A 12,756-nucleotide genomic window follows, 5' to 3' on the forward strand; every position below is an offset into this window, starting at 1 on the left:
TTAGGGAGTCAATCACTGAGGTGTTAGAGAAGTAACCTGGTCTGAAGGGGACAGTGAGGGAGATTTCTACCTTTAATCACCTCCTTGGAGGGTGCAGAAAGGACAAAGCCAGGCTTGTCAGAAATGTGGAGTAAGGATCAGCATCAGGAAACAAAAAATTCCAATCAGACAACAAGTAAAGGTTTTTTGTTTGTCTTTTAAATCACAAGGGTGTCAAATGCTGGAGAAGGTGCCCAGAGAGCCTGTAGGATCTCCATCCTTGAGTTTATTCAGAACTCAACTGGACAAGGTCCAGGACAACCTGATGTAGCTGCAGCTGCTGCAGAACAGAGGACTGATCATCTCAGGACTGCCAAGCTCAGTTTGCTGAATTCTGATGTTAAGATGCTACACAGGATACTGGGAGTGTGTTTTCTGCTCACTCACTGCACATCAGCCACTGGCTGGACCCACCAGGAATTCAAACTGTTTGGAGCAGACAGGCAATGACATCTCTTGTGGTTGGAGAAAAGAGCTGGGGCAGGTTTTTAGGGCTTGGTGGATGTGTTCTGGTTGTTGAACACTGGGGATGGACTGTGGAAGATCTGTCAGTGCACTCAGTGAAAAGTCTCACTTCCCAATTTGAAAGAGAACTTGAAGAGACCCTTATAGATTTTAGTTCTCATCCTGACTGGAGGCCACTGGAAGCCCCAAAAGGACCAAAAAAGTCCTGAACTTGTAATACCTAAAGCTGTAATACCACAGGCTGTGTTTGCAGTCCCACTTCTGGACCTGGGATTAGTGGGTTTCCAATGGCTGTCCAGAACCTTCTGGGTTCCAAATTACTCTCAAAGATCTAAGTGTGAGAAAATTATGAAAAGTAATTTTGTTAGCAGTTTGCTGCACTTACAAAAAATAAAAAGAAAAATACAAAGTTTAAAAATTATCCCCTCTGACAAAGAAAGGGGTTGCTTCATCTTTTGAATGAGAGGAAAGTGAATTCCACTTTCCAGATTTTCTTGTACTCCCCCAGTAATGCAATTTACATTGGAAACCCCACTTCTGAAGCCTGTGTTGGGTCTGAACAGCTGCTTTTCACAGTAACTAAAGTGAGACTTAATTTCTTTCCCATTTGAGGTTTTCCAGGAATTATGTTAGTATCCTGGATTACACATTCTTCCAAACACGATCCCCAACTTATCTGACAAGTGCCTAGCACAGCAAGACAAAGTTACCAACGTTACAGAATGTGAGCATATTGTGTCATATCCTGCTTGAAATTGAAATGTTAGCACATGACTCAAGCACAGCAATATCTGATAGTAACCAAGGACAAAAAAATGAAACCTTTTTCACAGAAGTCCAGGAAAACACAATAGTGGGAAAAAAGTCTTGGTGTCTTCCTTGCATTATCTCCCTTTCCAGAGACTGATTCAGTGAGCAGGGCAGACCTAAGACATGCACCACAAGAGTTACGAGGTTATTTCACTTCCAGCTTCATTTCAGAGGTGCAGAAAGATCACCACAAGACACCAAGGCAGGGTTACATGGATAGAAAAGGCATCCACCATTAATTTTTGTTGTGAGCATGGAACAAGGGCAGCAAAATGCCCATCCCAGAACCAGATTAGAATCTCCTTAGTTAGAAAGGTAGCTGAGCAGAGGGTGGGAGTTGACTGAAAGCAAGATACATTTCTACCTCAACCCACTCCTCCAGGGCTGATTCAGTCCCTGTTCAGAACACCAACCCTCCTGAGAAACAAAAAGGGCACGAGGTGAGCAAGTCTGACTCCCAACAGCCAACAGTGCCAGCTCCCGTGGGCAGGCTGAGTAAATACACATTTCACTTTTACTGCAGTGTGACAATCTGCAGCCTCCTTGTGCAGTCACAGAGCAGCTCAGAGCACAGTCCAGCAGCAGTGCAGCTCTGAGCTCTGGGGCTCAGCTTACTCTGTGGAGTCTCAGGTAATAACAAATAACAGCAGCATTGCTGGGGCCCTCCTCTGGGCCCTTCACAAAAGAAGACCCCGGTTCTTTCAAGTTTTTAATGTGAGCAGCAAATTTCTCTCCCTTTTACAAGGACAGAGTACAGTAATTTCATGATTATAAGCCGCAATTCCGGGTGCCAGCAACTTTTCATTCTTTGTCCATATATAAGCCGCACCTGATTATAAACCACATGTTACAATACAGAGTGTGGTAAAAGGTGTCTATTCTATCACCATCTGTTGAGGGTGGGGACAGTGATCCTGATCTCCCTGGGAGATATTCTGCTAATGGGCCATCCATTGAAACCAGGCAGGGCATTGTTCTTTATCTTTTCACAACCCATCCTTCCTCCAGCCAGTCATTTTCTGCTCATGGCCATTGAGTCCCACTGTGGCACTGATAAAATTACTGCATCCCATTGGGAGCTGCTCCAGCCAGGGGGAAGAGCCCAACATTTCTTACCAAGATAAAAACAGAGCTTTTGGGACACTAAGGGAGCCCCTTTCTCCACTGGACTCCAGAGGAAAACCGGATTTCTCCACATCCCCACTGGAGCTCCGGAGGGAAACTGCACCTTGTACAGGAGCACTGCTCCAACTGAGCCACATCTGTCACTGCAGGAGGATGCAGCCACCATGGAATGGGACTGCTGCCAACACCCTGCCTGACGGGTGTCAGGCTGTACTCTGACTGTGTCAGGGTTTGGGGTTTGTTCTTTGTAGTGCTGTATTTCTATTTTAATTTCCCTAGTAAAGAACTGTTATTCCCAATTCCCATATCTTTGCCTGAAAGCCCCTTGATTTCAAAATTATAATAATTTGGAGGGAGGGGGTTTACATTCTCCATTTCAAAGAGAGGCTCCTGCCTTTCTCAGCAGACACCTGTCCTCCAAACTAAAACAGCAACTTTTCATTCTTTGTCCATATATAAACCACACCTGATTATAAGCTGCACTTCGGGTTCAGACCAAAATTTTAGTCAAAATGGTGCGGCTTATAATTGTGAAACTACTGTACATGGGACCATTGGTGTCTCCAAGTGACTCTCTGCTCTTTATTCCTCAGCACGTGGATTTATACATTAACAGATTTCTAAATTTCAGTTGGAGTCACAAACATGCTCTTTCATTTTTTACAGGACAATAAAATTGCTTGCCAGGGGTTTCTGACTTAAAATTCTACACAGCAAATTGATGTAGGCCTCTTGATCCTTCTTACCACATTTTTGCCAAGTTACAGTATAAAATATCTGCTCTGCTAATTGCACCCAGGGATTCACATCCAATATCCAGATAGACTCCTAAAGCTGACTCTGTTTTCCCTTTGATCCTGCCTGCTCTGTTGCTTGAAAGAATACAGACAGGTGATGGAAAATGCTGGAGTTATTGCAAGAACTGCTTAAAGGCCAATTAACTCCAAAAAAGCCCAAAATGAACAAGAAGCCAAAATGGAACTAAACCCACAACAGCTGGTGGCCATCAAGGCATTTTCCCAGAAGGCAGAAGACTGTTACTAATAGGATGGAAATACAAAATTTACTGAGACCAACTGGAACTGCTGATAACGTGTACTGAGAAGTGCCTCATGGCTCACATTTTCTGCAGAGCAAGGCTGAGGTTGGACAGCAATTTTAACTTTTAGTGCAGGGGAAAAAAGAAGTGGGAAATTAAACATACTCCCAACAATTATACCAGGAGCTTTTTTTACCCTTATGGTATTTTCATCACATTTAAAAATATTCATTCAAGTGTTTCTATCCATAGAAATTGTTTTTTTCCTCGAAATTTAATCAACACAGTAAAAGTCTATTAGGAACTGCCCACTGAGATTCTCTTCCATTTAAAATTATTTCAATTACTGCAGAACTTGAATGCTGGAGCCCCCAACAGATGATTAAATAAAGTTGTATGTTCTGTTCTCCCTTTACAAGAGCAGAGGTTTTGAGATGTTTCAATCACATTACAAAAACTTGCATTCCTCCACTAACACAAAACATTCCCTCTTGCCACAGGAGACAAATACTGCTTGTGCTGCTCCTAGCCAATGATTTTAACTCCCAAATCCAGAATAAACTTTACCTCTTCAGAGCTGGGAACATGACTGTGTGCAAGGAGCAGAGCCCACTGCTGTGCACTGACAACACCAAATTAAAAGTGGCACATCCTCCACAGGTGAATCCCGTGGGATTCCTTGACATGATCCTGTAAGAATGGTCAGTATCCAAAGTTTGGAGATGTTGAAGTCAGGACTTTTTTACACTATCACCAAATATATGCAGAGGTAGAAAAGATATTTTTATTCAGTGATGATTCATTTGCAGTTCACTCATAAAAGTCAAGAAGTGAGGGACTCCAAGAGCCAAGAAGTACTGCTCAAAAGCCCAAGTTATTATGCCTTTATTATTTATTATCTGATTTCAACTATACAGATGAAGCAACAGTGCTAAATAGAACAATTAATCATCCTGCCTGGGTGTTTGTTGTGTGGTTCTTTCAGTGCCTTGGTGATGGTCTTCCAGAGGATGGCTGAGGCTGCCTGTACTTTGCAAGGACAGCAACATAATCATGAAAGGTGAAAGTGTGATATTCGTGGTGCTGCAGGTTCTTGTAGGTGGAATTATCAAACTCCTCTGGAGCAGGTGTTTTCTCTGTGAAAACAAACAGCAGCTGGTGACTATGAGGATGCCACATCAGAGGACAATGTTTTTAAGCACTGAGTCAGCTTTCATAAACTGTCAGATCCCTCATCCAGTCAACATTTGAAAGAATAAAAAGTCATCAACTTTAACAAAAGGAGAAATTAACGAAGTGCCTTGTCTGGCCCTAAAGCAGCACATTACTGTGCAGGGGAGAACAGGGCTCAGCACAAGGCATCTCATACAGCACAGGTTTTAAACCCAAACCTCCACCTAATGGTGGGGGTGGACAGGGCAGAACATTCCATTTATCTCTGCAAGACATATGTCTTCATTTCCTGGCTTTCTCATAGCTGCCTTGGTTTTTATTCCAGCCAGAACAGTAGGTGACATTCTTAGCGAACCAGGAGGGGCAAAGGAGCAGTACAAATCATGCATCATCCTGTCAGACCACAAGATACAGCTCTTAGATACTTTACAGATTGAATTTTTGCCATGGGGAAAAGCAATGGAATTAGCAAGATCTCCACCATTTAATTTCAAATGTGGTTATACCAAACAGTAATCTATCAAGAGCCTTTGATGTAAATTTTGTTTCTTGTAAACATAATCTTTTAACCTTTGAATTAACTCTCCCTCAAAAAAGCATAACCCAATAAAGTTATTTAGAACTCCTTACTTCCTGTTAAAGCCAACATTAATTCTTAGGCTTTTAGAATATTATGCAAATCTAGGCAGTATAATTTACATAAAAGGTTCCTGTTACTGGCTGATTTTACAACCAAGCAAATTGCAAGAAATAAAACTTTACTCCCAGTATTAATTTATTCTTGCATACCCAGAGTTTTAACAACAGAAGAAGACACAGAGTGTAGTGAAAAGCTTTGTTGTATAAATTTGTATGTGCTGGTTCAGGTCAGATTGTGTTAAGCCCTTATTTTAACGGGTCCATCTACAATAAAAACACAAGAACACCAAGATTTCCCTTTATTTATGACATAATTACTGCAGTGTGAAGCTGAGATTAAGAGAAATATCCATAGCATTTAGCAAGGCTGGTTTTTAAAGCTCAAGGTAGTAGTTTCATGCAGAAGATGGCAGGAAATATCCCTGTGCTCAGCCCCTCCTGACACAGCTCAGAGGAGATGGCACTCCAGAGAGAAATCCCAGGTGATGCTGCTGCAAAGAGCCCCAAGAACAGGCAAGGGCAGGCAAGAGTATGCTCAACTTGCAAGAGCCAGTTGTTCCAAATTCAGACAGATGTGCAGGAAGGAAAGCAGATGGAGCCTCATTCTTCCTGCCCAAACACACCACACTTGGCTTCTTGAAGGAAAAATTTATTCCCGAGTTCATCCTCCCCACCCTTCATCCTCCATCCCTGCTTTGTCTCTTACAGAGCAAGCACTTCACTGGATGTTCTTCCAACAGGAATCACAGGCCCATTTCTGAGTTACCAGCTACAACTTTGCTCCTCACTCAGCAATTCAAGTCTGTGATTTTTGCTGACTGCTCTACAAAGGGATGACATCACCTGAAACCATCCAGGTTTGCATTGAGGAAAATTCTTTTTCCATCTTTTGTGTGGCTGCTGCAGAGTTTGCAGACAAAAGAGTACAGGCAGGACAGATATAGGAATTACAGGTGGTAAAGTCAGCTGTGAATGTTAAACAAGGAAAAGCAGTGGCTATTCTCAAAGAAGGAAGAGCAAACAAGATACATCTGGAGACACCAGAAAAAAATGATGTTTGAGCATCTAAAGCCCTACTGTGGATGAATGGTGAGAAAAGAATCATCTGCAGATAAAAAGAGCCCTTCCCAAATTCTGTTATTTTTAAAAGAAAGCTTATGCTGTTGACTGCAAGAAGGAACAAACAAATCAAAGTATCACTTGCAAATGGTGCTGCATTTTGATTTTTAAATTGCAGAATTATTTAGGTTGGAAAAGACCTCCAAGATCAAGTCCAGCCTTTGGCTGGTCACCCTGTCAGCTGGGCCTCAGCACAGAGTGCCAATTCCAGACATTTGATTGCCATCAAGGAGGAAGATAAGGAAACAAATAAAATTATGAGCCAAATAACCCCTCAAACAGAAGGCAAGCCTTTTACTCAGCACCATCTCCTAGAAGCTGACATACAAATGCAATTATTTTGTCTTTTAACCTGCTCAGGCACTTCAGAGTCACAGAATGGCTGAGGTTGGAAGACCCCTCTGTAGGTCAGCTGGTCCAACTCCAAATGCTCAGGCAGGGTCAGCTACAGCTGGAGGCCCAGGGCCCTGTCCAGACAGCTTTTGTGAGTCTCCAGGGATGGAGACTCCACCACCTTCTCTGTGCAACCTGTGCAGTGCTCCATCACTCAAAGAAAGTGTTTTCTGATGTTCAGGCAAAACTCTGTTTCAGTTTGTACCCAGGATTCTGGTCCCATCACTGTGTACCACTGAAAAGCCTTACCTCTTCTTCTGTCATTTCCACACACTGATGATGTTCTGCCTGAACCTTCTCTCTTTTGGGCTGGACAGTCCCAGCTCTCTCAGCCTTTCTTCACAGGAGAGACACTCCAGCCCCTCCATCATTTCAGTGGCACTTGGCTGGTCTCTGTCCAACAGCCCCACATGTCCCTTGCACTGGGGAGCCCCAGACTGAACCCTGCACCCCCAGGGGAGGAGCTGCAGCTCCCTCAGCCTGCTCCTCTCACCAGGGGTACCTGGTGGCTGGAACAATTTACCCCTTACAGTGGCCTTTGCTGCTAGGGCACACTGCTGGCTCACCTTCAATTTGCTGTTAAGGCAAATTCCTTAATTCAAAGTAGCAATGAGAAGAGGGGTCTCAAGAATGGCAGAGTTATACTGCCTAAGATGAAAGGCAGAATCTCAACAGATCAGGACAGACAGACATCTGTTACTGAGATACACAAAATGAGATCAGCAGGACCATCAATTAACAGGATGGCAGTAACTAAGGACAGGTAAGGTAGGGAAACACAGAAGAGATGATTACATGATGCACAATGGTCTTTCCTGACAACACACCACTGCCTCCTCCCCAGCTCTGACAAAACTGACTCACTACTTCCACACTTGCACCCTTCCAGTCTCAGAATCAACAACGCCCATTTCTGGCATTACACTATGATTTCTCAAAGTCTTCTGAAATTTGAAACACTTACAGATTGAAAAAAAAAACACATCAAAACAAAACCCAAAAAAACTCCAAAATAAAACCAGAAAGATGGCAGAATTTAAGCAACAATGAGATGGCATCAAATCTGACTCATGAGAATGGCAGCTACCAAATCCTTCCAAGAAAAGAGAAGAATGAAAACAAGTGTTGTCATATAAAACCCATGATTTTGCTCGCAGTGGAAACAATCTTGTTTCCATTTTCTAAGTAACTGTTTTATGAAATTATAAATACAGAGAAATGAAACCACTTCCTTTTATAGCTGGAGACTGAGTATTAAGGACAGCTCATAACAATTAGCAGTGAACAACAATTTCTCCTCCAGAAGTCACTGCCACTCTGCCAGCTTCAGTACAAAGACCAGAGATGATGTGGAAACCCCTTAAAAAAGTCCAACCCTAGCCCAGATGAATCAATACAGTTCAAACAATTTAAAGCTGTACCCTCTACTGTGCTGCCTTCTCCAGCCTGGACTCTTGCTTCCTGCATGGTCTCCTCCTGTGCTGTGGTGCCCATCACCAAGGCTGTGCTTCCAGAAGTCTCTTCCACTTTGGGAGCAGTTACTTCTTTTGCTTCCAGCTCCTGTGCCTCCTTCACCTCTTCCTTCTCTCCTCTGGATATCAGATTTTGCTTTGTGTCTTCCTGAGTCACTGCTGAGGCTTTCAGCTGAACAGCTGCTACCTGGGTTCCAATGGACTTCACCACAGGATCAGATTTATGTTCAAGATCGGTCAGGTCCAGACTTTTCACCACTCGTGGTTCTAAGACCGACTTCTGCTCTTTTGGGGTGGATTTTACTTTGGGGTCTCTTGCTTTGGATTTTGATGTTTCCTGGCTGACTGATGTTTTAGAAAATTTGACCTGCTTTACAGAAGCCACATTAATTTCTGGTTTGCGTGGCAGCTTCTTAATCCCATATTCTTTGAGGGATTTCTGGGACAATTTCTCTTTTGCCACCAGTGATGCCTTTACTGCTATGTTCTCAGAAAAGACGGGATATCGTCTGGGAAACTCAACTTTAGTTTTAATGGCAACTTCTGAATCATCAACATTTTCATCCTCAGAATCTGAGCTAGAATCTGACTCTGAGCTGGATGAAGTCTGTTCCTCAGCTAACTCTTTCTTCAGGCCTCCTCCTGTTGCAGGTGTGGTGAGTTTTTCCTCCTCACGGGAGGGAACAACCCCTCGCTGAGGAAATGCAACCTCAGTTTTTCTTGGCCTTGTGTCTTCAGCAGGTTTTGCAGCTTCCTTGAGGCTGGTACTAGATATGCTCTCATCTTTGTCTTTAGACAGCAGGAGAGAGCTAGAAGACAACATTTTACGAGATTCAACTGGTGCCTTCATGGCAAGCAGCTTGGTGCTTCCCTGTCGTGCCACTACATCTAGGAAACGGCATAAAGAGGATTATCATCATTGTATCTCACATGGCTGTTACTGATCTTAGTCATACAGTCTTAACTTTCACAGATAATCTGGCACAAAAAATAAACTGAAAGTAATTATAATGCTAAATACAGACATTGCAAAGCAGAAAGGTTTTAGAGTTTTTAAGTGAAAGAAACTGGAGTTCTAGTAGCACGACACAGTTTTTGCTGCTGCGATGCCAAAATTCAAGAGATGAACCCTTATGTTCCTCCTCCAAGAGCTGCTTTTCCCTGTGCTTCAACTCTGCATCACTGGGGAACGTTTACAGACCCTTCCCTATCTCAGGTAGGCATTAGGATGGCTTGTTAGCCAAGCTCTTCAACAACACCTGTCTGTGAACAAGCCAGCGAAGCAGAGACACAGTAAAGAGACACAGCCACAGCTGCTTGCAAGAGTCATCTGGGAAGCAGGAGGGAGAAATGACTCCCAAAAGGCAAAGCAGCAGAGTAAGAGACACCTGAGGCCATCCATGGAAGCATTAGTTGTTCATTGCCCACCTGAGCTGCCAGCTGAGGTGTGTCCCCACAGCTCAGCACTATTTCCCCAGACCTCGTCTCCTCCAGTCTTCACTTCCTATTTCTGGTGGGAGACCTCTTTGTTAAAGAAGTCTAAGGAGATCTCCTGATGCTCCATGTTTCTGTTTGTTCTCCCTTGGGGATACCTGCATTAAGCTAAACTCTCCAAAGAACCAAGAGTTGAAGGAGAAGGCAGCAATTTTCAGGTCCTTTCAGGAAATATGTAGCAACCCTTGGATGCTTATTGTCATCCTCAAGAGGCTGAGCAACAGCAAATACTGTTGTGGTTACAGAAAACAGGAGGTCAAGGAGGACTGGGAGCACATTAGGATTCACCATGGCTGAAATTTCCTACAGCAAAGCCAACTTCATTACAAGTAGCACCACTTCTAACCAGCAGCAAAATTCAACAGATTTCCAGCCCGTGACGCAGATTTTTCTGCAGAGTTTGGAAATCCAGATCTACTTTATATGCCCATAAACTAGACACAGCTTTCCCCTCACTGGGGTATTACTTATGGTAATACCTTGTAAGATTAAGGAGTTATTACCATTAGTTCTGAACAAAAGCAAGTCTTTAGCAATGTCTAAATGAAAACATCACAGAAGAGACAAGCACATGAAAATAAAAGCAAAGTATTTAAGAAAGAAACGCAGAGTTTTTATCATAACAAAATACAATTAAGAAAAGGTATCAAGTTTACAGGTTGAATAATTCCAAGCACATACTTCTCTCTGCCAGATGGAAGGTGCAGGATGGGAAGGAAGGGCAGGGGGAGGCAGGAGGATGGATGGGCTGCCACCTTTGGAAGAGGTCTGATCCCCTGCACAGACTGACCCAGCCAAACAGCAGCCTGGAGAAACTAACAGGTCAGGAAGCATCACTCAGGATGGAAGAGCTCTTCAGAGAGGCACAGAAGAGGTTAAACTAACACAAGAAAGGCCAAAGGAAGGACAGACAAGGGAAAGCTGAGCAAAACCTGACCAAGTATTAATGTTAAAACATCCTAAGAAGCCAAGAATGCAAGGAAAATTCAACTTGACCATTTGTTACTGGAATAATTTTTTAACAGTTAAACCTGGCTAAGTGAAAAAGACAGACTTTATGATTAAAAGCTAAAATATCCAATACAACTGATACACTTTAATTAGGGTATTTCAAACTTTGCACCAGCTAATCTGTACCTGCATCACTTTGCCAAAAGAACAACACATCCAAATCAGTCAGAGAAATCTCATTCCCAGATGTGTTCTTCCTGATGCTTGGAACATCAGCATCATTCCCAGCATGTATTTAAAGCCTGTTCACACTCAGGTGACAGGCAGAAATTACAGAGAAATTACAGCAGAAATTATTTTCCCATCATTGGCTCTGTATGTAAACACGACCATTTTGTCAAAGCAAGGAAAATTTGCACATCCTGTTCCAGCCAGAATCTGGCAAAGGCATCTGCATCCTATACAATTAACCTATCCCAATTAACCTGGAGTGTTTGCAGGGGCAGCAGCTGGCTGGGAGAGCTGGCCTGAGAGGGCTCCTGCCACAAATCAGAGCTGCAGGACAGTGGATCCAGAAACTGATGCTAAAGTGCATCTCAAACACACTTAACGCAAAAAAGAAAATCATAATAAAAAGCAATTTGCTGTTCAAACAGTCTATCAGTGAAGGGTTTTTTGATGGAACAGCCAGGCTTTTATTTGCTTTGGCATTTAAGAAGGTGGCAGAAGCCTGCCTTCAAGTACTCTTTCAGTGATCTTTTCAACAGCAGTCAACAAGTCTGATCACTCCTACATGTGGTTCTGTGGAGATTTCCTGTTCCAGCACCTGGATCTCTAATTTGGGACAGGAAACCCCACTGAGCCACTGAGCCTCCATTTATACAAACAAGGCATCAGTCTTTGAAACCTGTATTCCTGTTTTGACTTTGGTCAGGGATACAAGGGGTTCAAATACTCCTCAATGCAGGATGCAGGGCAGAATAAAAACCAAGATTTGGGGCTTGCAAATCTGTGGGGCAAGGAGCATTATAACCAACTTTAACACAGCAGGGCCATGGCAGCTTCTTACACCACTGCTTGGAGCTGCTGCTTGGGATATTTGGATCATGGATGTCCTCTAAGTCCTTCTATTTTTTAACCCTGATAACACAAACATTTCAAAGCACAAGGGCCAACATTTGAAGTTAAAAACAAAATTTTGCACTTCATCAAAAACACCTCCAGGGATGGGGCACCCACAGCTTCTCTGGACAGCCTGTGCCAGGGCCTCACCACCCTCACAGTAAAGATTTTTTTCCTGATATCTAATCTAACCCTGCTTTCTTTCAGTTTGAAGCCACTTGTCCTTGTACACATTGAACAGTGTGACACTGCCCCATCCAGCCTGGCCTTGAATATTAAAGTGAAGGTGAACAGGGAAAAGTGACGAGCTCATAAATATAAACTGTATATGTGTCTATATAGGTAAGCAGGAAAGATGTGACAAGCTCATAAATATAAAGCTGTATATATACGTATATGTGTATCACCTATAAATATATTCCACACAGCCAGACCTTTGCTTTTCCTTTTATTACTACACGGTACATTTTATCAGAAACGCTCGTTTACATGGCGGTGACCTTTCAGTCCTTGTCTTTCCCAGCGCCTCTTCCGAGGCGTGACCCTTCCCCAGCTCTCCTCTCCCACTCTTTTTATTGACACCCCGGTCCCTCTCACAACCAAACCACCCTCTTACTCTTTGGCGGCGCCGTCCCGGTGCCCACCGGCTTCGTGCAGAGCCCCCGGGCCTCCAGCTGCAACACCTGCACGGCACAAGATAACAAGAGTTAAGAGAGCGGGAGGAAATTCCGACAGCTGGTGGGGTGTGGGAGCAGGACATGGCCCCGAGGAGCCGCTTTACCTCGCGGGTCACCGCCCGCCCGCCGCCCCTCAGCGCCGCGGCCGCCGCCATCTTGCCCGGAGCCCTCACGGCGCTCCCGCGGCCTCCTGGTGGGCGGGGCCGGCGCGCGGTGACGTCACGCGCGGCGCGGTGAC

General features: G+C 43.9%; 1 protein-coding gene across 3 annotated transcripts; it reads right to left on the bottom strand.

The window, feature by feature from the left end:
- Positions 1-4,333: 4,333 nt before the first annotated feature.
- On the bottom strand, positions 4,334-12,712 carry NDUFV3 (NADH:ubiquinone oxidoreductase subunit V3). Of its 3 annotated transcripts, XM_033052612.1 has the most exons (5): positions 12,623-12,644; positions 12,458-12,524; positions 10,450-10,648; positions 8,224-9,162; positions 4,334-4,614 (listed from the first exon to the last, which is right to left on the bottom strand). In XM_033052612.1, exons 4-5 carry the CDS (start codon positions 9,122-9,124, stop codon positions 4,460-4,462), a joined length of 1,056 nt encoding a protein of 351 aa, XP_032908503.1. In that variant the 5' UTR covers positions 9,125-9,162; positions 10,450-10,648; positions 12,458-12,524; positions 12,623-12,644; the 3' UTR covers positions 4,334-4,459. The 3 variants fall into 3 exon arrangements, with proteins under 3 accessions (XP_032908503.1, XP_032908502.1, XP_032908504.1); XM_033052611.1 differs by lacking the exon at positions 10,450-10,648 and having other exon boundaries at positions 12,623-12,712; XM_033052613.1 differs by lacking the exon at positions 12,623-12,644 and having other exon boundaries at positions 10,450-10,621.
- Between the last annotated feature and the right edge of the window lie 44 nt (positions 12,713-12,756).

This window comes from Catharus ustulatus, chromosome 2, assembly GCF_009819885.2.
Source record: "Catharus ustulatus isolate bCatUst1 chromosome 2, bCatUst1.pri.v2, whole genome shotgun sequence".
NCBI lineage: Eukaryota > Metazoa > Chordata > Aves > Passeriformes > Turdidae > Catharus > Catharus ustulatus.